Genomic DNA, 27,369 nt, shown 5'->3' on the forward strand with positions numbered 1-27,369 from the left:
ACGCGGAAATACAAGCGGTGACAGTTTAAAAGCTGCACGCTGCAAACTGTGTGCCCTCCAGATATCGGTAAGAGCACACTTTGTACACTCTGTAGGTGTATTTATTTTAGTAAAGAGACCAAGAGGGAACAGAACAATATACAAGAGAAACAGAAGGACGGAGAGACCCTGTGCCCTCTAGTGGACAAAATTAGGAATTGACTTTTTCAACCAGCTCGAGTTTGAGTGTTATTTATGAGTTTATGATGTGTTTTCAAGTGATTATGACAGGATTCATGTGAAAAGTTTGAGTGTTTGTTTGACACATCCAGGAGGCACACCATAGCACATGTGCTACGCTGTCCTCCTGCGAATGTTTGTATTTATGGTACCTGCAGTGTGGAGGAAGGATTCTGATATCTTATCTAAGTATACATATGACGTATTTGTAACTAAATGTACCAACAATATTACAAGTAAATGTACTCATTATTCAGAATAAGCCCTCATTTGACACTCATTGCCCCATAATGACATGGCTCCCAATTATTGGCCATGATTTGGACTCTTTTCATGTCTGGTCAGGTCTGAAGGAAACCAGGTATCGCTCATCACCTGTGCTGTTCCATCATCATGCTGTGGGGAGGAGAGCCCGGACTTGAACCTAATCAAACATTACGGGAGAGATCTGGAGATGTCGCCCCCCCCCCCCCCTCCAACCTGACAGAGCTTGAGGGGATCTGCAGAAAATCCCTAAATCCAGGTGTGTAAAGCTTGATGCGTTGCACCCGAGAAAAGTTGAGGCTGATATCAGTGCCAAGGGTCTGAGATGTTTTAGTTTAGCAAAAGACATCTAAAATCCTGCTTTTCACTTTGTCATCATGGGGTATTTAGTGCAGATTTATGAGGGGAAAATCATTTAAACAACACCTAAAAAAGATGAAGCGGTCATGTAGCTGTGCTGTAACTGAAGTAACACTTAACAGTTGTGTTAGTCCTTGCACTAAAGATGTAACTTTTGAACAACAGCAGGTTCCACTCTGCTTTGATTCTGCCTTATCATGATGGCGGTACTGGATCTGTTTTACCCCCATAGATGTGGATTTATGAGTGGTATTTATGAGGCTGATTAGAAGAAACGGGTAAGAACTGTGCAACACCGTACATTTACTCCCTGAGCAGGTCACTTGGTTCAGCTGAAACCACTGGCCTTGCTGGCAAAGTACACCAAACACACGACATGCACAAAACCTCTCACTTATTCTCCTCTTTCAAACCTTCAAGCTGTAGGAAACAAACAACCTCCTCAAACCCAACTTGTTTTAAACCCCATTTGCAAATCCTCAAACAAATGAAAGCATTTTCTCTAAAGTGCATTGAGTACATGTACTCGTATGTGTAGCAGCAATTCTTGATCTGTTTATGGTGCACTAGTTGCTATTTACGCGGTGTTTGTTGAATTGTGATCAGTTCCATGTGGACTCGAGGGCCCGACTGTAGCTGCATGGGCGGGGTAATGAGTTGCGAGGTGTGTGTGTGTGTGTGTGTGTGTGTGTGTGTGTGTGTGTGTGTATAATATTATATTTACAAACTGTGCATGTGAAACCATTTTATTTGAGTGAAATCACAGCTAAAATCAAAAACTAAAACCAAACCGACACATGAAATAAAACGAGAGAATTAATGTGACGCTACAGGTAGAGTGAAACATGAATTTCAAAATGCAATTAAAAACCGATGACGTATTTTAATAATACTGATTATGTGTTATTGTTTTTTGGAAAGCCGTGCGAAGTTAGTGGAAACGCTGACCAAAAACATATGGCTAGTGCAACAAAAATCACCCACACATGCAAACACAAGCCTTTTAAATGTCACTAAAATCTGACAAGCAACTTTTATATGGTTTTTCACAGCTGAGCATCATTTCAGTTTATCCTCATACAAACAATGTGATGATCTAAGCAGAGAGTCCACTGTCACACGCCTGTTTATTCTGTTTATAGGGAAGGTGGATGACACTAAGCACAATGCGCCGCATATTAAAAGCTCTCTTGTAATTCTTTAGTAAGTCATAAACTAAGAGAGGCTGCATTTTTTCCCCCCTCTAATGGACTTTTTATATCTTCCGACAATGCATGCACATGGCCTGAATTCCATAAAAAGGAGACTTCTCCACATGTGTAAACAAACTGCAATTAAGTTATTTTGTGTGGAACAGCGTAATGAGAGCCATTACTGCAGCTGTGGCAGCCAAGAGTGTGTGTGTGTGTGTGTGTGTCTTCTTTATTCCTGATGTTTACTACAGGCTTTCACAAACACATCATCATAAAATAACGCCTCACAAAAAGTGTGTGAGCGCATTGTGCGTGCGCTACATTGAGGTGTAAACACAAGCCAGAGGGGGTGAGCAGTTGGGTGTAATATTTGTAATGTAAGGATATTGCCTCTGAGTGACATTCAAAGGAGCCTCACGTTTGACAAGGACCTGCCACCACAAGCCACTGAGCTCTCAGATGAATGCTGTGTGTGTGTGTGTGTGTGTGTGTGTGTGTGTGTGTGTGTGTGTGTGTGTGTGTGTGTGTGTGTGTGTGTGTGTGTGTTTATGTGTGTGTCATTGCATCTGCTGGTGTGGGATAGCCCTCACACCTGTGCACAGGAGATTCTTTGAAGTGCCTAATCGTCTCCTGCATGCCTCCTCTTACCTCAGTGGCAGGATCCCAGCACCGCACACACAGTTCACACGCAGAGATGGGGAGCAAGGCCAAACTCTGGGCTCTCCTGTGGTGAGCTGGGAGATGCAGTGAGCTGATGTGGAGGGAGGGAGGGAGGGAGGAGAGAGATGAAGCAGCAAAAACAGAAAAAGTGTGAAAAGGGAAAGCAAACTGAAGAGAGGGCACGAAATGACTATGGGAGAGGAGGAAAGAAGGAGGGCGAGAGGATCTGAGGGAAAGCGGGGAGAGAGAGAGAGAGAGAGAGGGTCCCCCATGGTTTGGGAACAAGAGCAGAGGCCGGAGAAGTGCCAGAGTGGCTTAAATCACCGGGGAGAAACTCTGCAGGTGGAGGAAGTGATCAGAGGAAGCATGTGATGTCCAGGAAACCTCCAGGGTAAACAAGGACAGATGAGATGAGAGCTGGTACTAGACGCACAAGGCCAGATTTGTGCCTCCCGTCTATTATCATTACACATCTGGCAATTTATCAAAAGCTCGGTTTTTGAAGGTATTCCCCAAATCCTGAAAAAGTCTCTGCTTTTTTATATCTGGTTCCCAAAATATTCAGTTTGCACATAATTAAGAAGTTGCAACTAAGAAGGTAATCCAAAGATGATGGCCGGATGTGATGTATCTTATTCAATTTACACAACAAAAGAAAATGGGTATGAAAATGGAAAAATAACATTAGTATAAATACATATTTGTAATATTAAACCCTTTTTTAAATGCTGGTACATTGTACAATTAAAGCTGACATTATTTTATATTTTGCAGCCTTGCAACATTTCTCTGCAAGGATTTTGGATATCTGTTAAATGTCTACTCTTTACTCGTACGGCTGAACACTGAGGCTCCTAAGTAATTCACTGCTTAACACCTAGAATAAGACGGCAGAGCAAAACACCCTCTGTTACACTACACACACTATACACGACGGGACCGCTTTGACTAATTACCGGCTTCAGACAGGTGCATCCAACTCATTAGATGGAAACCCGGCAGATTTATCTCCACAAGTCAACACCACACAGGCAACGTGTACAGTCGCTGTGATTAATTAGCAGTCTCGTCGTGTAGTGTAACAGTTCACCCGGCTCATCGGAGGTCTCCCACGTCGGAATTCAAATGAGCCAAATGAATGGGAGGACCCGCTCGGGGAGACAGAGAGGAGCAGCGGGGGGTATGGGCACAGCATCAGGGTCCAATAGAGGAGGCTCAATGTATGTCTGTATGCCCACTGCCTGTCCACACAAGGCTTTTAGCACTGTGCCACTGATGGACATTGAGAGCTCACTGCTGGGAGTCTCCTCCCAAACTGGAACACTGTCGAGTCAGTTTAATGCGTTTTTTTTTTTTGTTTTTTTTTAAGGGGAAACCCCCTGGGAGTCTACAGCAGTTTATTAGCTCTTGTTTTGAATGGGCTTTATCACTATATCAGAACATTCACAGCTGCGTTTACACTACAATAAGAGCCCTACCACACTGTTGGATGTTTAGTATGCTGGTTGTGTTCCAATGAGAAGACTGTAGTTACTTATGTAACACATAGAGGGCAGTAGTGGCTTGCAACTTCTTATAATTGACCATCGTGACGATCGACATTAACACATGCTTAGAGTTGCAGAAAACTGGATATGGATCAAACGTTAATCACATAAAAAGAAAGAAATGGCAACATTCTTTGAAGACAAATGTGATTTTGTGCAGAGCTTACAAATGACTGGTGTTCATGTAATGTAAGGCAATATGACTCAATTCAGGAATTAAAGGCATTTTTTTGGGGTTTAAAAGTCCTAACTTGAGCACAGCAAGTTCTCGTTTCTCTACGGTAGGTTGTAGCTCATCCAGAAAAATATTTGTAGCAGCTGTTTGCTCGTCCAGTCTTTCCCCTGGGCCTATGGAACTCACACACACATCAACAGCTCATCGGGAGTCGACTTCTAAGGGGTGATCTGGCGGCATCTTGAGTGGCAGCTCGCCGTTGCGTCGCACTTGAGTGGTCACCGACACTGCCTGATTGCAGGAGGTTGCCCTCTCATATTTCCTCAAGAAATCTCTGGCCACAATCCCAAAATCATCTGTCCAGCCGAGCGCACCAGCATGAGAAAAAAAAAAAAGCCTCCCCTGGCATCTCCGCTGCTTCAAGGCTTCTTGTTAGTCGGGTGTATTCTGGGACATCTGGCAAAAAGCCACGAGTCGTGCAATGCAAAGTCATGCACACTAGCACCTGAAGTTAACAGGGAAAGACACATGGACACACACTTTTAGATACATTTATTGTATTTCGTTCATTCGTTCATTATTAACACAGAGGGGATGAAAATAGAATTGAAATCATACATTTGCTCTACTACTAACTTGTCTTGATAGACATGAAAAAGACTTGAACTGATAAAAACAGCTATTCCACAGCCAGAGACTACACTCGATGATCATATGTGGATGTTGAAGAGCACTGCCGATCAATATTAACAACTGAAGCCTTTTAGCGATCTATTTCCACTTGTAATTGTGCTGACTGCAAGTTCCTCAAGGCCCTGCTGCTGCTGAATGTCACGAACACAGACCCTATTATATTGTTAGTGGAAAACGTATGCAAGTTTGGAAGCGTATGAAATAAGAAAATTGCGATGACTCGTAAGCCATTGTGTACGAGGACACATTCACCCGTAGACACTGGGCTGAGATGAATGGATCTGATGGTGGATGAGGTTTGAGGCTCTGACCTCCGTTTCTTTTCTGGTAAACCTGTTAAACTAAGGTTATCTCTAACGTCTTGCTGAAGGTAAAACACTTCCTTCTGTTTGTTGTTATAGTAGATGTGGATTTCAGTTCAGTTCGTCTGGTTTGCATATTGTTAAACAACGTTTCCGTTTGTCGAATTTTCTGGTCATGTCAATCCATCACGGCACAGTGGAGAGTGGAGAGTTGGTCTGAAAGTGTGGAAATGATCCTCTCTCACATGTCCAGCAGTGATTTGTCCATGTTGACCAGGGTCCCGCTATCTCCTGAGGCATCTGTTAAGTCGACTAGCGTTAGCTTGTTGCTAGTCCTCGTCGTTACTATTTCTATTCTTGACTTTTTATTTATCAAAGTCTTGGTCTGGATATCAACAAGGCTTTCCTGCCTTGATGCCTATACAGTTCTAATGAAGATCAGTATTATAGATCAGTGGTGGAATGTAACTAAGTACATTAACTCACTGTACTTGAGTACAAATTTGAGGGACTTTTCCCTTTTTATGCAACATTATACTTATTCTCCTATACATCTCCGAGGTAAATATTGTACTCTTGAACTTTAGTTACTTTTCAGATGACAGTTTTTGTTCATCATTTGGTGATTTGAATGTTTTTGATAAACAGAGATTAAGTGTTCCTTCATGGATGGAAAACATTCTCCAACTTCTTAAGTTAAATAAAGTATGGCTTGGATGCAGACGAAAAATGCACCGTCACGAAGCTGAAAACAGCTGTTTTTTTCTGAGCTTTTAGAGATACGTGGCTCAGGACAAATATATGATGACTTTATAGAATGCTGTTGATTAAACTACCCAACAGTATATAAAGTATTTCAATTTTGCACAACCTTTAACATCCACAGCAGTAAAATGCAACACATACACTTTTACTTTGTAGTGGAGTATTTTCAGTGTGGTATTAGTACTTTTACTTAACTAAAGTCATTTTTGTGTACTTTAATCAACTATTGTTTATATTTTTTTTGTACTTCATACATTTGAGTCTTTCTGCGACTAACCTGTATCTATGTATTGTCTGTACACAATGCCTCACTTCCCTGTGGTCAAAGCTCTAAAGTGCACGGTGGTTCTCGTTGAGCCTACAACCTCCATTGTTTGGATCCAGAGTTCTATGGGAAATCCTTTTGTGTGGGCTCGCCAAGATATAGCTGGGGCGTAATTCATGTGAATGCGGGGGGGGGGGGCTGCAGGTCAATAGTGACCCTGAATGCTGAAAAGGCCTTCCGATCTTCTTGAAGCAAATCATTGATGGTAGGTAACCCCTGCCACCGATGCTTTGCTCCACTGAGGGCGGAGGTGAAAGGAGCCAGCGTGGCCCTTTGACATCCCAGCCGCGACCCTGTAATCCAACGCTCGTCAGTGCTAATCAATAGCTTCACAGCCACAAAGAGACCATTGCTAACGTTCCCCTGACATTAACGACCAACTAGGAACCTCCATACGCAGATGAGTGGAGGAAAAACAAACTTGTTAGTTACTTTATCTTTTGATTCTGAGAGGAAAAATGATTTTCAGAGGTTTGCTCTTCGGCAGTGGCAGATTCTGATGGGCTGCCCGCGGCCAGCGAGGAGTCAAGGGTCAAGTCGCTGACATCTGAGTTGGTTTCTCCCCCTTTTCATTCTTACTTCTGCCATGCAACTTTCCATGAGAAATGCCAAAACACTGGAGAGGAACTTCCTTTGAGATGTTTAAAGATGTCAAGAGGGTTTCAACCCCAGGTGGGCTGGCACACTAATCTGCTGGAGCCTCTGCATACAAAAGCTGTTTTTTTTAATGGTTTACAAATTCCTAATTTGTTGAAGGTTTTCTGATCTCTCTTTTCTTGGTTTTTCCCTTGTATTGTCATCCTGTAATACTCTTGAAAATACCAGTCTTTAGATGGATAAATAACCCAAGGCGGATTGGAGTGGTTGTTCCCATCTCTCACAATGAGCTCCTCTGAGACTTCAAAGCAGGTCTAGACCTCAGCTTTGAGGTCTTGAGAATATTCTCAGCTCACAAATGACAAAAGACCGCCACAGGTGGTTTATTCTTCAAGCTATAAAACAATGCTCCACCTTATTTGTTCCTCACTTTTTCTTGAAAACCTGTTACGACACGTTGATGGATGAGGTTAAGGGCTACGCCAATGAAAGGGTAAAGAAGAGACATAAAGGGGTTGACACATTGACAAACACTGTAACCTTTTTTTGGTAGGTTTAGCATGTTTGCTCTTTGGTAGTTGAAGTAATATGTCACACAATTACAACATAGAATACTTTTTAATGATTCACTTGGAAATGACCCAGAAATATCAGTTTAATGTGGAGTCCTGGCCAGTTGGTAACAGCACAAGCATATAGAAATGACAGAATTATTTTAGGTTTAATCTTAATAGTTAAATCAGCTGGTGGTCATGGAATTAGGCCCACCCTGTATGCTTTCTTTGAATAACATTCTCTGTTAAAACTTGCTTAATCCATTATCCGTAATAAATAACGGATATACAAAAGAAAATATTAGTACCCAAGTCACAGCTCCTCAGCGGCCCACGATTGTGTTCTCTTTGTGCTCAAATCATAAATCTCATAATCGCTCCTCAGAAGCACAAGTTTCCATTCATTACGCTGAAGATTGTGAGTGTTTATCATGCGATTCATCCCTCCCAATCTCCAAAACTAAAGCCGTTTTGTCATGTGCATTGATTACACTTGGGGTTAACGCCCGACAAGTCCTTGTAAAGCGCTATTAAAACGCTGAATCATCCTAATCCCATGGAATTATCCTTTATCCATAGTGAAAACTGTTGGTGGCAATGTGTAGTGGACTATAAATAAGAATAAAGGGGGCCGTGGATGATATGGAGGATTGAGCACAGACTTAGTCTATGGATTAAACGGCACAACAATGGTGGACAGGATGGTTACGTGTGTGAGAGGTATGGAAATAAATGGATCTTTTGTTGATGCAGCCTCCCATCACGAGGAGTACATGAGGAGTCTATTCTTCTGTCTTTCTTTCTTTCTTTTTTATTGAAACAGCACAAGCAGTATAATATGTTTAGAATATTCTGAATTTAAGATTTACTTGCTGTCGGTTTTCAGACAGGGCCAACGTACTCGAACCTTTAAGTGGCTATGCTGGATAGAACTGGTTTCCATTAAGTTACATCCTGCACTTCTTTTTCCATTGGTCCAGATGATGTTGTGGTTTTACCAGTGATATATCTGGTAAATATGATGTACTCGCATGACATCTTCAGACTCTGTGAGCTGGTGAGGATTTCCTGAACAGTCCATTAGCTAACTGAACAGATCACAATAGATTATGTGATATGCAAAGGACAGGCATGCCAAAAGAAAGCCAGATTTCTCAAGGCCTTTGGGATGGCCCTTGAAGCTTTTTGATGTATTCCGTCTTGAAATATGGACTTTATAAAGGTGCAAAAGTGATATGGGATGCAGAATATGTAAACAACTGTTGGGGGGGTTCAAATTTATAAAGATCAGCTGTGTTTTCAGTTCCAGAAAAGTCCTTCAGATAATTTGGTTTACTGGCCTTGTATACAGCCTGTCCTGTTGATAGACTGTTTTGAGCAAAATCCCTGTATCCTATCTCAACAAATAAGTGGAGTGATGTCTACCCGGGGACACAGCGGAGATGCTCTCCCTCTGTGTGTGTTGTAATCCTAGCTACTCTGTGCTGTGTGACATAGCCGGGCCGGCCGCAGGTGCCTTTCAGCGCTCAATGCGCTCATACAACGGGTACGGCTGATAACACCATCCTGACCAACGACATCGTCGCAGAAACTCACAGTGCACACCCTCCTGTTCCCCCTCAGGTAAAGGCTGTTAGCTTTGTCAGCACTGTTAGCGCTGCTAGAACCGTGAGCCGCCGGCTAAGCCGTCGCCATATTGAGAGCCTGTTAATGTTAACCACAAATGATACCTGTGTCGTAGAAAAATGGATTGTTTCCTTTAAAGTTGAACACGGGCGTCAATGGCAGGATCAAACATTTCATAATCGTCACTCAACGCCTACAAAGTTTCTGATCCTGTCACGTGTTGCATGTTTTTCTGTACGTTAAACCCTCTAGTGTTTCCCTCAAGAAGAGGTCTGACTTTTTCAATAGATTTCAAGTCACTCATGCTTCACCTTTTTGCACCTTTTGGAAAAACCTGTCACATAAAGGAGGGCTTGTGGATGTTCAGAACAGGGGCCCCATTTCCGAGCACTTAGCTGTAAATCTGAAGGTGTCATCATCAACCAAAACACACAGTGTTGTCTAGCTCCGTACGGCTCACAATATGTAGCCTGGTGCAGGTACTTCTGTAGGGCATGGAAATTAACCGGAAAAGTAAATATCTACAATTATAGATTAAAGGATGAAAAATAAAGTTGTAAACTCCCTTAAAACTCAGCTTTCTGAAATGTGGCTGCCTAACATAGCCGAGTGTGTTGGTAAATTATGAGTGTGAATCCTTTTAACTTCAATCACCATGTTTGGGGATGTGGAGATGATTGCTACATGGTGTAATTGAAGAGTAGATCAAAAGCCGAGGCAGAAGTGTTTGCTGAAGACGAGTGTCAGTCTGTCAGAGTCCACGGAGGGAGCTGCAAGTACAGACTGTGGCACTGTTGGGAAACCGAGTCCTGCAGATTACAGGCCTGGGATTATCATTATGAGAGTCGCTGGGTGAGAAGCAAATCCTGCCCAGAGTAGACTGATCTGCAAATTATTTTAACAATGCACAGGTTGGACTACATCATTTGGTTTACCGGGGTGCAGTGGTAATACTGCAGCGATTACATTTGCATGACATCTGAGGGTAGAGTTAATAGCTAGAAGTCAGAGTAAGATCTTGTATTTTCCTTAAGCCTCTGCGCCAGCGGCAGCAGCGTAACTTTGTGTTTGGATTGTCCGTCCATTCGTCTGTCTGTTCGTACGTCCAACTCTTGTGAATCTGATATCTCAAGATTTCTACAAATGGTCAAGGTCAGTGTGATGGCTGAAGACTAAATACAATAATTAAGTGATAAATAAGATGAAGTGATGATATTTTGGACATACATGGATGTAAACTGCAACTAGTTATTTTTAAAGATAGTGGAGTGATGTGTACCTGAGCAGAGAATGAAGTCACTCTCTGCGCTTTGTTTACATAGACGGGCCAGGCACCCGGGCCTTTTAGGGCATGTGAGCGTGTCCCCCTGGCTATCTCACAGAAGCCGCTTTGCGGTGGGTGCGGTTACAGTGTAACAGCACCCACCCTCCGGTCCCCCCTGTTAGCACACTGTTAGCTCTGTCAGCACTGTTGCAGTTGTTAGCAACCCTAACTGTTAGCCACCGGCTCAGCAGCCTTTAAGTTGAGAGCTGCGTGGAGGCAATAGCTTTGTCTAAAATCCATAAAGTTTTTGATTTTCTTCATTTTTCATCAAATTTTTTCCCTTAATCTGCATTTTCCTATCCATTTAAAATTTGAATTGCAGCTAAATGTTCCTTAATTTTATCGTTAAAATAAATTTGTAAATTTAACTCAATAAGCCTGATTTGGCTTATATACCCAATATAATTTACAGTAAAATAAGTACAATATATACAATGAATTATACAGTGGCGGTCCGTGCATTTTATACCTGGGCCTTCTGTGCTGTCCTACTAGACTTGAGCCATGTCCTAATAAGCTCATTATGACGCCACAGCTACGGTTATTTATTTCTAGGAGTGTGATAATACACGTATTCCTATTAAACCGTTCGGTACAAGGCTCAAGAACGAACAGTACGTTTGAATAATACTAGCGCATTTGGAAAATGCAGAAGCTGAAATTGTGGGAAATATAATGTTTTCGGTGGACTGCGCTCACGGAATGGACGACAGGCTTCGTGACCTCTGAACCCGGAACAATAACAAAAAACAGCTGAGGCTGCGGCTCAAAATCAGTTAACTTACCACAGCTGCTCTTCACTTAAAAAGTCCACTCAGGTCTCTCCAAAAGTCTTCAAAAGCACGTAGCTTGTGCGTGTCCTGTCGTCTAGCTGCCTTGGTTTATCGTAGCATAGCTCCAAACACCAAGAGCTCAGTTGCAAATGAAATGCATTTTTAGCCATAAAATGTGCAACGCTTCCCCGCTGTCAGCCAGAAATACCGTTCATACAAAATCCTTTTCCATGCTGGGTCAGGGCTGCTAGCTGTGGGCTTGACCGAGCCTTTGATACGATGTCCAGCTTTTCTGGAAATGTCCTTCTCCAGAAATCCATTTAAAAACGCTAAAAATGTCATGTCAATGTCATAACTTCTTACATATGTTTCAACTTGAACTCTTACTAAACACTAAGATCTGCTAGATAGCTTTCTGTTTGAACAAAAGTCACGCTGACCCACTGACCAATCACGGCGCACCTTAATGCTGACGTACTTAGCAGGCTACCTGGGTACCGCTGGCACGTCACAGAATACGCCCAACATGTCAAACTAAAAATCTGATTGGTTGAAGACGATGACAATCAACAATGTCGTCCCCATTTACTTTAATCTGCAAAGTCTACCCAGAGGACCTCAGGCCTCTCTCCTTACATAGAGACATAGAGGCTGAATCTGATTGGATAAGAGCTCTCCTTAAAACAAGCTGTGCTGGAAGCAGAGCAACTGAGGAAGACAGGAGCTGTGCAATGAGAAAATAAGTTAATGTGAAAAAAATTATAATACTTGTAGTGTATTTGTGAAAAATGATTAAATTATAAAATAGCTATAACTTTGTGATTCTGTTTAGGCCAGCAGAGAAGGCTTAGCTGGCCCTGACGACCCACCACTGGTATTATATAATAATGATAAATACACAGAAAACTCTCTAAAGCAGTGTTAATGTATGAGGTTTTGCAGTTATTTGCAGAAATTAGACGGCAACACTGGCCCATTTCACAAAACCTCCAAAGTATAGGTGAACTAAAGACTAAAACTTAAGGCCATTCCATTTCCATTCCTGACTGATCATGTTGAATGTTTGTCCAGCAAGCCCCCCTACATCCCACCACCGTCTGCCTCACATCCATCAAGATATACACACAAATGTACACACTCCCAAACTCTTGAATCTGCCGTGCCACACCCTGTCTGTCATTGATAGAGTACAGATGCTATCGGGATGCATGCCGCCAAGTCTGGAGCAGGCTGAATAACACTGTTTGCTCTCTGTAGTGCACTGGTCACCTACTTTCCTCTGCGTTTATTACAGCTAGAAGAGGAGGGAGGGAGGGAGGGAGAGTCAGATCGGCCTCCAGATAACTCTCTTTATGTTTCAAGTAGACCTGCTGGACCACCAGGACAATTGACCGTTCGGTAAGCCCCTCCTCTCGCCTCCTTTCAGTTACATATCCCAGAAAAACAGCATCCTCATCAGTTGATGATTCGTTTAGAAGACGTTAATAAAGGAGCAGCATGATCATGTATTGCGGTGTAGCGCTAGTTAGCCCTTGTAGTCAGCAGTGTAGTGTATGCAGTGCAGTATGATGAGAAAAAAAGTAAAATCAGAATAAGAAGAACATTAGATTAATGCTTATAAAGCTTTAAAATATAAAGAATCCAAAGCATGACAGCCCTGCCGTGCCTAGCTATGGTTCCAAAGCTACAATTGGACAACTGCTGTTCAACAAAAGGGGGTTAGCGAGCGGTCAATTAAGACAAAGCTTATGCTCTAATGCTATCTCCAGCTATGTCAGGATACAGCAACAGGCTCTCACCAAACTTTTTGCAAAGTGACTGATGTGCATCACTAAACCCGATAATGCTCGCTGGCAGTTGTAAAGCTATATTCTCGCCATAAACACATAACCACCACACAGGTCCTCGGGGATAAGGAAGACAAATTGAGGTGTTTGAGACGGATTCCAATAGAGTGAGAGAGACACTCACCGGGGTTTTATGGGTCATATATTTTAATTGTGATGGAAGGTGGGCATTAGCACATTTGCGTACACCATGTTTCTGTAGGCAGGATAAAGGGGAATAGCTTGAGGGCTGCTTGGTATGTGAGAAATAATGTCTGTGGGTAACAGAGCAGTGACTTCTTGTGATGTCTGAAGAGGTGTCATTACCTCTCATGTCCTTTCAGACGGTAAGCACCGGGTCAAAGGGCAGGAAGTGCACTTTGTCGCCCTCTGCACCAGACTGGAAGATCGTGTTGGTCTATTGCTGGAGGAGAAGAAAGAATAGAAGTAGAATAGATTAGCGACTGGGAAAAGCCGAAATAGTTCGGACATTATAAGCGGAAAAGGACAGAATATAATGTTGGATATAAAAAGATGAAGTGGAAGGAGTGAGCACTTATGGATCTGTATTTGGTCTTGAGCATGGGATTTAGAAACGCTGCACACCCATCCACTACTTTGACCTCGATTCCTATTTCTGTTTACAGGACGCACTACTTCCATTGGTTTTGCATAAAAAAATGTATTCTCTCTCTCTCTGTATGTCCTTCACATATCTCGGCAAACCAAAAATGACATTTGGTGCAATTCAGACACGCGACAAGTTCAATATTAGTACACTTTGAATAAACAGTGGGGGCGAAAGGGTGAAAGGTAGGCATTATCAGGACAATGTACTTTAATTACTTAACGTCTGTTCAAGGTGAAACTTTCAATTCTAATATGATGCTGGATTGTTAAATGAATAATAATGCATTATATTATTATTTTGTGAGTCAAATCTGAATCTGCATCGTAACCAGTAACATTTCTCTGCCAGGTAAATGTACTTGTACAACAATGTTTTTCTCTGAAGTATAAGTACACAGTTAGTAGTATACCGTTGAATTGCTTATTTTTTTTACATGCTTTGGGAGCCTTCCTGAAGTTAATTCCGGATACAATGAGTTAGAATAGTAACATAATTCAATAATTTTCATACCTAAACATCATAATAAATCTACAGTATATCTGTTAGGGGCCGTGCTTACCTTGCCTAATGTAAAAGTTGGCCTCTTTTTTTTTTTTTAAAAGTGCATTTCACCAGTGTTTGACTGTGAGTACACAGAACTTGGGTGTGTGACACATTTATTTATTCATTAGACAGTGCTCAGCTTCTTAGCTGTGCCGGTGTTAGTTAAACTATGTCATGGCGAAGGTGTATTGCTGAGGACCAAAGGAAGAACAGTGTCTGGTGTGAAGTTGTTTGTATGACCGTTTTTTTTTTCTACAAGCAGCATCATCACAATCACTGCACTAGTTGTCCAAAATAGTTGTAATTGCTGAGGAAGGCCGGTCTGAGAGGAGAGCCCTCTACCTCTGGACACTGCTCATTGAGAGACAGTGCTGGCAAACTGGTCTGTAGATTCAATGCAAAGCCAAGCACAATGCGGACAAGCTTGGAGGGCAATCTGCGGTATTTGTTTTTTGCGGTTGAATGTAATGCAGTCTGTGATTCTGCTTGTTCAAACCCAGAGTTTACTTTAATAGAATTTGTATTTGTCTCCACCTGCATCTGGAAAAAAAGACAAGTGCCTTCCAGGCAATGATTACATGTTACATTTTGTTGTAACGTTTCTAATTAGAGAACACTGACACAGAGGATGTGGAACAAGTTGAGTCACAGTTGGTTTTGGTGTCAGAAACGGGGCATTTCACGGCGTCGTGTTCATTCACTTACAATACATTAGTTTACTTACATGTACATTTACAATTTACTTTAGGTTCAAAGTCCTTAATTTAATCAAATAAATGTAACAAAACCGCAGTTATATTCTGTTCTCATGTGCAGTAAATTCCTTCTGCCCTGATGCTGACCCAGCAAGAAGGCTTCAAGGCTCTACAGTACTGTACCAACATGCATTTTTCCATTGTTCCATGTGTGATTACATCCATGATGTAATGTGAGTGTGCTACACTCGCCCCGAGGCTACAGTGGGACTTCTGCTGTTGGTAGAATCATTTGCAATCTTCTGTTTTGTTTGTTTTGCCTCACATCGGATGGAATTCCCCTCTTATCTAAATCCAATAATTACTTAAACCTGGGTGTCAAAACACTTTCCATTATTATCATAGCCCCATTTCCCCCTTTTCCTTTGATGCCAGTTGTTACCGTGCAGGAACACAGTCCCTGGGTCTTTGTCAGCTCAACTGAGTTGTCAGGATCCACAAGGAGTTAATTCCGTCCCAAGGGACAGAACAACTGTTTGTCTGATCTCAGGATGTTGTGGTGACTTGTCAGAATTAAGATCACACAATACTGTATCTGACTTTCATTTATAACCAGCCTGTTTACAGAAACAGCGTGCTGGGGATGTTTTCTTAGCACTAAGATTACGTAGAAAGCTGAAGAACGATACAGAATAACATTTAGTCTTAAATAAAATGGATTGCCACTTTGGACATTTTCTTTGTAAAACAATGCTATATTGTACCGCAGTGCATTTATGACACTGTAGTTGTAAAAGATGGAAAATTGCATTGAAAATAAGTCACTGACTTTGTACTTTGGTGCATTTCATTAATGCAATCTCTGATTCACAGAGCTGAAGCATTTTCAAATGGGACACTCTTGGGAAAAGGCACATTTTTGTACAAGGCCACAATACCACCAGCAGTTATTGGCTTCCCACCAAATTTGATGGCCTGTTTAGCACTTTGAGCATAATCCTTCTTTTGCAGATGTGCTTTGTTGAAGTTTTGGGGTGTTTGAGCCTGTTCTTTCACTGAACAGATCTCGGTGAATTTGCTGTGTTTCACCTGCACATTCTTCTGTCCCCTCAGTGACCTTGTTGATTGAGGCAGGGGGGGGGGGATGAGTGTTTTGGGGTAATTAAAAGTTGGTGTAGGCGTAGCTAAAAGCACTAATGAAAACACAAAGCAAAGGGTTAAAGGGCATCAGTGGCTCTGCTCCAAGAGGCTTTAGAGATGCCACAAGTTCTGCTGACAGGAACCTTTCAGTGGATGAAAAGATAATTTGTTGCAAGGTGGCCATTTCTGGGGATAATGGCTAATTATCTATTGCGTCATAGGTCTGATTTACATCATTTCCACGGGCTATGACCGCATTGCATTCACCAAAGTAACTGAGATGTAGGAGCAAGGCAACATTGCCGCATTGAATTTGTGGTAAGAAACACGAGAAGTCAGACGGGTTGTAAAAAAAAAACCCATTACTGAGAACATGTGCACCACTTTATTTGGAGATGAGACTGAGGGTTAGTGCCCCAAAAAAATTACGGTAATAATCCCTTATTGCAACGGAAAAAAATGTGTGTGCATATATCTGTGGTAAGTACGGTAGGTCAAAATTGAACCAGGAAGTCAGACTGTAAACGGTCATGGATGTTTAAAACAAGCCCAAAGAAAAACCGCTGGAATACCACAATCATAGAACTTTTCTGAATTTTTCACAGCTGTAAAAATGGACCAGATGTGGATGTAGGAAGGAAGGGAAGAGGGAGGTGAGTGCAGGCATAGCAGAACATTTACCTCCTCCAGGGCTTGCCCTGCATGTCTCCGGCATTTGTGCCGTGAATAGCCTCTCTAAAGTCATTACTTTCTTAATTGGACCAACTGAACATGTTTTCTCAAAGTCTTAGTTTATGATTCAGAGACACAATCACTAAAAACTGTTGTTTCCCCGTGGCCTCAGGGGCATCAGGCCTGCATGCCATGTGAGGAGGCAGGAAGACACCTGTGTCACATTTACCGTGATCTCTGTATACAGCAGACAGCAGCGGGCCTGCTCTGATGACCGAATTGTAGTCAGCTTATTGTATCCTGGGGGTCCCATCTGTGATGAAAGTATAATGGACAGCCATGTCCTTTTCCAACCTCACCAAAGACACCACAGGGTTAAGCAGGGAAATGGGGATGATAATTAGAAGGTGCATCAGTAGGACACCGTGTCCACTGACAATCACCTAAAAGAGAGTTCATTCCTCCTCACCGATTCCTAGAGTATTCATGTGATTTAAAATCGCATGTGAATGAGCAAGCTGGGCTGCAAACAGCTGGAGTTTTCTGTGCTTCAATGGCCTCTATGCATGATATTTGCTGTATGTTGGAAAAGCAACATTTGGGACACGTTGAAGGGAGTCAGAGGCAATCTAGTATGATTGAATAGAAGCGGAGGTCCCCGTCTGGGGATCCATTCTTTTGATTTACTGGGACAAGAAATTCCATGTAAGTAGAATGAAAGGCATTAACTCAAATGCCATTCTATCCCTCACTTGTCTTGACTAAGATGAATGGTTGGCTCTAGCAGACTTTTAATCAAGGCTTAAGAATACAGAATGTATTACAGTGTGTGCCAGCAGACCACTTTGGAATATCAACATTAGGTTTGGATCTTTTAACTAATGAAACTGCGTCACTTTCACTTGACTTAAAGTTTGCATGCTTTACACCTGAAAAAACGTTTATGACATCATCCTGATGTCATCCTGAACTTCTAATTCATCGGAATGGGCCGAGTATGTGTCTCTTGGAGGAGTCCTCCTGCACGCTGGGCTTGGCTTTGTCACCTGCAGGAGGAGAAGGAGGCAGCAGAAGCATGGCAACTGTGAATGTGTGACGCTTTTGGTTGCAGTGGCAGGACCTTTCCGTGCCTCTCTCTTTTTCTTTGGCAGGACCAGGAGACCCTGCGTGGGGGCCACCCCCTCTGACATCAGCGGGGCCCCGCAGCCCTGGGAAGTTGAGCATGTGAGCTTCCCCAGGTCATTAGGGAGAGGCTTGAAAAGACTGTCACCAGGAAGGAGATAAGCCGCGAGGGGCGCAGTAATAAGGCCCTGAATAATAGCCCCTCTGTAGAGAGCCACTGAGGACACAGACTCAGGGATTAAAGGGAGACTGAAAAGGGGAAAGTCAATGGACCTCCACCAAAATATGAACCAGAGTGTCGGTGAATGGTGGGGGGAGTTATAAGCATTCTGGGGGCTCCTTCCCTGGGCCCCATCAAGCTCAAGGAGAAGGGAGGTGTTCTGTGTTGTTAGTCTCTTCTGGGATGAGACGGGCTATTTTAAAGCAAGGTATTTCTGCTGTGTTGGCATGTAGGGTTAACGGTGCCGCACAAAACCTTATTTCACATGCAGTTGCTGACCTTGCAGTCCATTCAAGTCACGCTCAAATCTCTTGAGTTGCCGCTGTGCTGCATCTTTTCTCCTGCAGCTTAGACGTATTGTATTCCTACTGTACGAGAATGTTACAATGCCTGTATTCTATGAGTGTGGTGTACAGACTGTGTGCATGTGTAGATATGTCTGTGTACCTACTTAAGGTCTCTGACTGTATGTGTCTAATCTCTTGGTAAACGTTAGCACCGTCTGCAGGAGTTTGTTCCTTCTTGTTGGTTAATCCTGATAAAATGTCAGTCACCCTTTTGTCCACATTCTGTCCATATCCTTTGAAACTTTTCTTTCTACCATAGAACATTTAAACAGCTGATGTTTGCTACAATAGCAGTACTGGAAACATTAACTTTACCTGCATGTCTATTGTGCACCATATGGTAGAATACACGAGACACAATGAAGTATCTCTACCGGCATAGTGAAATCTATAGAAAAAGGATTTTCAAAGCTATATGTTCTGCCTGCCTCCAAGGATTTCTGTAACAGGACAGTAGTTGCAGGTGGAAGTTAGTATAAATTCATACCACTACATGACTTAATGTGCTGCAAATTGTTTTCCTACCTTGGGACCTGTTCCTGGTGCCGCATTGATCACCAAAGTGAGTTCAGATTGTTCAGACGGTTCGGCCCAATGCACTCTCGGCTGCATTAGTTGTAACCCTAACCTAGAAGGTAATTCGGCCCCATGCCAGCTATCGAAGGGAAGGAAACCTCACAAAGCTCTCTAATCTGTCAACGGAAATTCAATTTTTTAGGACACCCAATAAAATGTACATTCGGGGGGGTCTATTTGGGAGTCGCTCCCGGGGAGTTTGCTGCAACTGATGAATTGCCAAGTAATTAGGTCATTCCCTTCAATGCACACTATCTGAATCAATTTCCGATCTCACCGCAGTGCTGTGCAGCTTACCATAATGTGAGCCACATTGTCAGATGCTGGGAGCAGTAATATGAAGCAGACACGTGAGGCTGAATTCAGGTGGGCCCGATCCCATCTGCTGGAGCCGTGAGGGCTCCGCCAAGGCTGCCCTTCAACCCCACATGTGACAGACAATGAGTGAGACACAAACATTCCCCTCTATCTGACTAATATCCAAGGAGTGGACATACACAACTACATGTTTTGCATCAAAAAACAGCCTGGCTTTGGGATTCCTGCACTCACACACATGATATCAAAGCCAACGAACGCAAATTGCAATACACACTGTCTACGCTTACCCAGTTGTTAACTGAAGTGAAGGCTGGCCACAAATGAAGCCTGCCCCTTTCACTCCAACACTTCAGTCCAAGAAGCCTGTTAGCAGAGCCCCTCGAGACTCAACCTCTCTCCTCACCCCTCTGTCACCTCCCACACAGCTGCTTGCTGCCACATTGTCCCCGCCATCATTGTCAATGTCACTGTCACCACCATGCACAACATGCGCCCACCCTACTGCTAACCTTTCCTCTCACCAAGCCTGGCCCCTGGGGTTTTAGCTGTCGATTGTTCTGGGACACGGACGTGGAGCTGAGTGGCGAATCAAAGCCCTGCTCTCCCGCAGCAGGAGACCCCTCGGCTCTGGCTTGGTCTAGCCCGTTCGGCAGCCCACGGCAACCGGACTTCGTTCCCCAGATCTCTGCTTTTAGGAACCCTTCCACCCCCCCACCCCCACACACTCCCCAGCCACAATCCCTGGCCAGAAACAAGCCCAGAGAGACAGGCAGGTCTGTGAATAGACTGAATGGGCATTTCTTCAGGCAAGGCTAATGGGTGGTCCCTTTACCTCGGGATTGGACTGCATGGAAGCAGCCCAGCCAAAAGAGCTCTCATGCAATGTCACCTCGAACAATAATCGGCAAAAACGCTTCAGAGTTTGGACTTCCTGGACAGACATTTACTTTGCCCCGTTTCTTTTTGTTAAAGGGATTTTCAAAGGCAGCTCTTGCTGAGCAGGGAAGCTGTCTTGAACTCAACCCCCTCAGCTTTTCTCTCTCTCTCACCCTTCCTCTTTCTTCTCGCTCCCTTTCTTTGTTTGCTCAAGAGGTGTCAAGGATAAAGGTGTCTTTAACTCACAAAGCTTTTACCTGGAAATATGTCCATCACTCACATGCCACTTGTCCAGTTAGCTGAAGCAGAGTAATTTGTCCATTCACCGTTCCCATTGATGTGTTTCCAGTGTTTCTTTACAATGTCAGCATTGGATCTGCTTTTTTACACTTATCCGAGCGCATATGGTGGCCTCAGTCCGGCGGGAGGAGTCCATGTGAGGTGTTGTGTGAGCTTCGGTACAGGTGAGCGCGCTTTCCTTGGCTTGTGTTGTGCAAACAGAGGCTGTCAAAATGCAACAGGGCCTCTGAAGGAACCACACCAGAGAGATCTATGTCTGTCATCTCATTGCGGGAGACACACACACACACACACATACACACACACACACACACAAATGCACAGGGCTGACACCGGCTGCATGTAAAGGTCCCTTTGATCAGAGTTTCTCTCAGATCTTCAGCAGCTTCCCTGCCATTTAGTCCTGTTTACACAACTTCAAACTCCAACTAGCAGAGGTACAATACCTGGAACGCCCATTTAAGGAGCTGAGGAAGATGTATAGTGGAGGACATATTCGGATAACTTTGACCTGACTTTGTCCTGTTGTTCAGTTTTTCAGTACATCTTTATTGTCCCTGCCATCACGATTGTTCGTTCATGTTTTATCTTTTCCTTCCTTGACTTCTCCTTTTTCTTTAATGTCTGCTTCAGCCTCCGACAAAAGACACAATCATGTCAGTTTACATGCCGAGTAACGGTACAATCTATGCCCCCATGTCCGCTTTGCTTTTCTACATCAATCATTCTAATTTTGCAGTAATAATTTTATGCCACAGCTGCAAAACAGAGGCAATATGATGAGACATGCAGTCCATCACGGACCCTATCAAGCCTAATAAAGATTCAACTGTGTTTCACGAGCCGCATCGCTCAGGTAGATACCGCTGAGACGTATATGAAAAACAGAGGCGAGGTGGATGGATGGGAGATCAAAACCGGGTGGAAGTTGTGATGACCATGTGCTGAGCCCTTACAGCAGCTCACAGCCCCCTCATGGGGGTAGGGGGTTAAATGAAGACCACCTGGACTGGGGCTAATCCCCCAAACACTATCCTCCTTCCCCAGGACTGCTTCATGGACGCATGCCACAGGATTTACGCAGTTTCGGATTTGAAACAGGCCTATGACTTTTTTTCTCTCCCCGTTTTGGTTGGAGAGTGGATGGAGGTGGTGGGGAGGAGGCGCTGAACCTTTTCTTGTGAGTCTCTGATGTCATGAACCTGCCGAAGGTCATAGCTCATGCACACTGCTGAACAGTATTGGAGGTTGTTATGAGTGATGGATCGTCATAAAATGTATTCCTTTTAAAATGTTCATTCCCCCGTGCCTGTTTTGGATCAAGTGTTTGTCATCTGGAAAAGGACAAATGGTTCTTATTACTAAACTTTGCATCCACTCTCTCTTGTGCAATTTCACGAGTTTCATACTCATATCTGTTTGTTTTTTTTGCCAAATCATATCTGTTATCAGATCACGGGACTACTTGATACAATTGTAACTCTGAATGAATGCGTAGAGAATTGAGTCTTCATCGTGGTTATGTTTAACCAAGATTAGATTTGTGGATACCGAATCTTTTGAAGTTGTGTATAAGATAGTAGCCTCAAACAATAATCTGGCGTCAGATTTGACTTTGCTGCACCAAATATAAATCACATACTACATCTGTACTGCACAGGGACAGCATGCACGGAGACACACATACACAGACAAACACATGCAGATAACATGATTAAATAAGCTACGGAGACTGGTTGTCTACATATATCTCAAGATAAGGTAAAAGTGGATAGCCGATTGCCAGGCGTGGCGCCTATTTCGTGTTGGCAGCAGGTAGTCTCGGTATTGAAGAGAGGAAACAAAAAGCAGAGTAGACCTCAACAGCCTTTTAAACCTCCGATTCAAATGTAGAAACCTGATTACCATTGTTGTGAGAAGCCTTGAGGTTGTCTAATAGAGTAACAACCCCAGATGAGTTAGCATTTTTGCACTTCCGGGTTCCCTCGTCTTGAAGTCAATGGGTTTTTTGAATGGGTTTTTGGTTAGCGGTCTGAAATAAGATCTGTGGTTAACACAAGCTAAAGAGATTTTTAAAGTTTTGTTTCATGACATAAAATACGTCAGTAAATATCATCACACCGACTAATCCGCCATCACGGCCTTGTTTATGCTCTCGCTCATCCAACCATGGCGTAGTTCGTTCATAGAATGAAGTTAAAGACATTAAAACACTATAAACACACACATAACAGACACTCATTGACACAGAATTGCTCTCTTTTCAGTAACTGGATTATGTTGTGTGTGTGTCTCTCTCTCTTTGGCTCACTTGCAACCACACACACTTTACACACACAGCAGCAGTGGGACGTGGACAAAGAGACTACCAGTGTGCAGTGTGAAATCTCAAACTTCCTTATCGAGGAACGTTCTGACAACACTAATTTTAGATGTCCTAGTATCTCTGAGGCCGGGTTATCTGTGGCTGAAAGTTCCCCGGGTCTTCTGAGAGCTGCCATCTTTCAGTCTGGGAGTACCAGGACTTCATCAAGGAACACCTTGGCGCACTGAAACCGTCCTTTGAAGGAGTCCGTTCCAGCAGAGACTGAGCACAGTGTGGTGTTGTTTGTGTATATTTATCGTATAGACATGAGTGTGGTATCCTTCTTGTCATCTAACACTTGGCAGGAAAATTAATGAGAGTATTTCTCAAAATGTTGAACTATTGCTTTAAGGCGTTGAGTTAAAGACACAGGATCTGGTTCTAAGATAACAAAATTTGGTCTTTACCAGGAGAGACAAGAAATACTGTGTGTGACGTGTGTGTGTGTGATGTGTGTGTGTGTGTGTGCGCGCACAACACCTGTGGGATTAGGGTCTTTTGCTACAAGGCCCTAATCCTGCTGTAAGGGAATGAAATGAGGCGAAAAGCTTTTTGTGAGAGTGTAGAATAGCAGTGAGCTCAGTGGGTGTGTAAAAGGATGAGCCCTGCTTTAGACAGACTGACACTGTTAAAGCCTACAAATGTTCTGCCGTGCGCCATGTTCAACTGGTGGCCTCAAATGATCATGATACGTACACTAGCTTTCAAAGAGCTCTATATCTTCTTTCTATTTCTTATGCTAGTAATCTTGTCACTGGAGGAAGTGCCACTTCCTGTAATTCATCCATACATTACTAAGTTTTAGAAAATAAAAGCTTCTTTAGCTGGTTAATTAATTTACAAATGGACACTAAAACAGCTCATTTCAGTGTGAGGGGATTTGAGTTTGGCTGTAGCGACTGCAGATGTTTTGTCCCTGAAACCACATTGTTGGTGCCATGTGATATGAGAGGAAGTTCTTCGCTATGACACAATTTCACACGTCTAAACACTTCATAGAATGATCTTTTTTAATACGACATATGTTACAAAGTCTTTTATTTGGCATTGTATGACAGGGTTACACAACAACATTTTTTTTTGTAGCCCCAATTTGCTACATAGAAAAGAAAAAACAACAACAACAACAACAAATAACTATATTATAGATATTATATATATATATATATATATATATATATATATATATATATATATATATATATATATATGCAGGGTGGAGGATGAATTAAGGAGTGTCTCACAGCCACAGGAAAGAAGCTGGTGGTTTGGCAGCTGATACTTTTGTATTTCTTTCTAGACGGTGTCAGGGTGAGGTTGTTGCTGGGGTTGGTATTTTATTTTAATATCCCCTTAGCTCTTTGCAGACTCCTCTTCTCACCAATATCACTGAGGATATTGGTGATGATATTGTGATATATTACAGGAAACTATCTTTAAAGTGGAATATGAATTACACTTTGCAGACTTGACTGCCCAGTATCTGGTCAATGTCAAAATAATGTACTCTTATGTAGTTCAAAGATTTAAACAAACATAATATAGAAAGCAATACATAACTCAAGGACTAAAAAAGTGGGTCTCAACAAGCAGTAGGAATTCTATGCTCTGTGACAGTGGCCTGTCCAGACTTTTTTTTTACTTGGGTGGCCCAACAGGGGCCTGATTTATGCAGGGTTAGCATGAAGTATATGCACGCACACGAAAGTACATCAGAATAGCATTGATTTACAGTTTTTGTCTCCACTACTCATCTACTTTAGTTACTAACATTACAGTATCTAACAGTACATTCCTGTGGTTGCATATTAATAGATAATGAGGTGGCCAATCAGATTTCTTGGGTGTCAAGTGTCACTCCCTGGACACACCCCTGGGATGTGGTGAGATAACACTATATTCTTGCCCAACATCTGCTTGATTCAGGGACGCATAAGTGTTCATTTCCACACTAAGTTTTCTCTGTTGACTCTTACCTCTGTAAATTTAGAAGAAAAGATGGTGAAAACGTAATCTTTTGATTTGTTGTCATCAGTATTAGGGTGTGCATTCAGGGTAATTTCACACTCTCACCGTTTGTAAGTGCAGATGATCAGGGTGGTGAGGAGGACCAGGTTCAGACTTAAAGACACACCAGCAATTATCCAGGGAAGGGCTGACTTGGGATTCATACCCAACCAATCTAAAGAAATTCATAGTTTAGTGTAGATCAACACAATACTTAATGTATATTATTACCTTTTTACCTGTGGTTTTAACTTAAAGTCACCATGGAACAAATACGATATTTTGATATGAATATTTCAAAATATGAACTGTCTTGTTAAAGATTTTTTAGAGGTAGAATCTTGCATAATGGCAATGCAAACAGAGAGAAATTTGCACCATGCATTGAGCAGATATGAAGGACTACTCACAGTTCTCAGTGTAGTTCTGGAGCGGAAGTTCAAACTCAGCCTGGCCCAGATTATTGCTGCTGATGCATGTGGTGTTGGTATAGTCGGCAGCAAGCATAGTGATGGTGCTGTGAACCGTCTGGATGCTGCTATAGTGGGTGACTGAGAAGTTAGTGAGAGAGGCCCAAGGCCAGGTGATTAGAGGCAGAGGATTCCCCCGACTGATGCAAACACAGACCACAAGCTTTCCTTCAACCGTGCACTGGGAACCATTTTGGATCTTAGGAGAAACTGAAAGAAAGAAAGAAGCATAATTGAGAAAATGCTTTTTTTAATTTTAATGACCAGTATTGAGTCTGGGTTGGAAGCATGTCAAATTAATATTTAGTCTAACAAATGTGGCAGCCTACTTACATTCCACAATCAAGGTGACAGTTGTCTTGACAACACTGTGACCATAATCTGCCACGCATGTGATGTATTTGTTGTGGTCATCTGCACTAGGAGTGAGTTCTAATGTATCACTAATATCCATATCACTGGGAAAATGCTCTTCATAACCATGAAGCACCGTAGACTGTTCATCAGCTTTTGTCCATTCCCAGTGGAGTTTTGTTGTTTGACCGCATAATGGGTAGGTCGTACATTCCAGTTGGGCAGATTGTCCCTCCGTCATGGGAGAACCCCAAATATGTGGTCTTGTAGTTAATTCTGAAAATAAATCATATTATAGCATTGTCAACTGTTCCAAGCTACTTTCCTGTCAACTAGCTCAGCCTTTGAAAATGTAGTGGAGGTTTTAAGTGATAGTTTTTAGACATTTTGGTAAAATTAATTTATTCTCTTTCTTTCCAAGTGTAAAATGAGAAGATCGATACCACTCTCATGTCGTGCATCAAGAACGGAGCTGGAATCAAGCAGGGGTAAACGGCCTGACTCCATCCAAAGTACAGAAATATTACTACAGCTGACTAGTTAACACATTGTAACTTATAAACAAAATGTAAAAAATGTGTGGTCTTAAAAGAAGAAGTAACAATGCTGTAACTGCGTATTTAATCAAATATTGAACTATTCCTTAAAGGCATAAGTTGTTCTTTTTTTGCTGTTTTTATTTTTGTTTTTATTTACCATAAATATATTTTATTACATGTATTAAAATCAATTCACATTTTTTGAGCAAGAGATCATTACTCACCAGAACATGAGATCCGAACCCTCTTTGGTAAAATATACGTCTGATTACATCCCCATTCCAGTTTGAAGCCAAACTCATGCTCTCCACGTGGTAGACTATTTATGTAGAAAGAGTCTTTTGTCCCAATTTCTGTTCTTAAAATATATTTTGTATCTACTGTATTTTGTGGATCTCCTTTGAACAAATACTTCTGATATGGGACTGTAACTTTGTTTGTTGGAAAGGTTAATTCATATGGGATAATAATGCATTCACCAGATTCCGCTTGAATGTGTGAGGTCACATTGATTGAAAACTCTTCTTCGTTCAGAGTTTCTGCCAAAAGAAAGCAAAATTACAACAATTTCCTGAATTGTTCAATGTGGAATGTATTCATTTGTATTTACTGTATATGAAGAAACAATTCATCATACCTTGGACACACGGCTGGAAGCTCCCGGCCTTAAAAAAGAGGCAGAGAATCACTGAGTAGACCAAAGTCATCCTTGTGTCCTGGAGGAACTGAGAAGCAAATTAAATGTTGATTAATCAATGGCAAATATTATATTTGATAATCAAACTTCTATATTTTTCCACTAACTATATTATATTTTAACTCAGCAATGTTGTATTTTTTCAACATACATATCAACTATTAAGGAAAGTCTTAGTTCTAGTCTACAATTAATGAACTCACCCTGCAGTCCGAACTGTGATCAGTGTCGTATTAGATTTCAGCAGTCTGAAGTCAAACTCACGAATGCACAGAACATCAAACAGCTGAA

At 42.3% G+C, this 27,369-nt stretch overlaps 1 protein-coding gene and 1 long non-coding RNA gene across 3 annotated transcripts; one reads left to right on the forward strand and one right to left on the reverse strand.

Annotated features, from left to right (window-relative positions):
* Positions 1–11: 11 nt before the first annotated feature.
* On the forward strand, positions 12–26,591 carry LOC137880986 (uncharacterized). Its single transcript, XR_011103839.1, has 3 exons — positions 12–67; positions 565–742; positions 26,264–26,591. It is a non-coding gene; the product is annotated as an uncharacterized lncRNA (long non-coding RNA).
* On the reverse strand, positions 24,229–27,369 carry LOC137880984 (uncharacterized). Of its 2 annotated transcripts, none has more exons than XM_068722636.1 (7): positions 27,282–27,369; positions 27,019–27,106; positions 26,861–26,920; positions 25,822–26,118; positions 25,429–25,698; positions 25,085–25,193; positions 24,229–24,989 (listed from the first exon to the last, which is right to left on the reverse strand). In XM_068722636.1, the coding sequence occupies exons 2-7, from the start codon at positions 27,086–27,088 to the stop codon at positions 24,866–24,868; spliced, it is 930 nt and encodes a 309-aa protein (XP_068578737.1). In that variant the 5' UTR covers positions 27,089–27,106; positions 27,282–27,369; the 3' UTR covers positions 24,229–24,865. The 2 variants fall into 2 exon arrangements, with proteins under 2 accessions (XP_068578737.1, XP_068578736.1); XM_068722635.1 differs by having other exon boundaries at positions 26,606–26,920.

The sequence above is a fragment of the Cebidichthys violaceus genome, unplaced genomic scaffold, assembly GCF_023349555.1.
Source record: "Cebidichthys violaceus isolate CVI_PGR_0920_01 unplaced genomic scaffold, fCebVio1.0.p SCAF_3, whole genome shotgun sequence".
NCBI classification, from domain to species: domain Eukaryota; kingdom Metazoa; phylum Chordata; class Actinopteri; order Perciformes; family Stichaeidae; genus Cebidichthys; species Cebidichthys violaceus.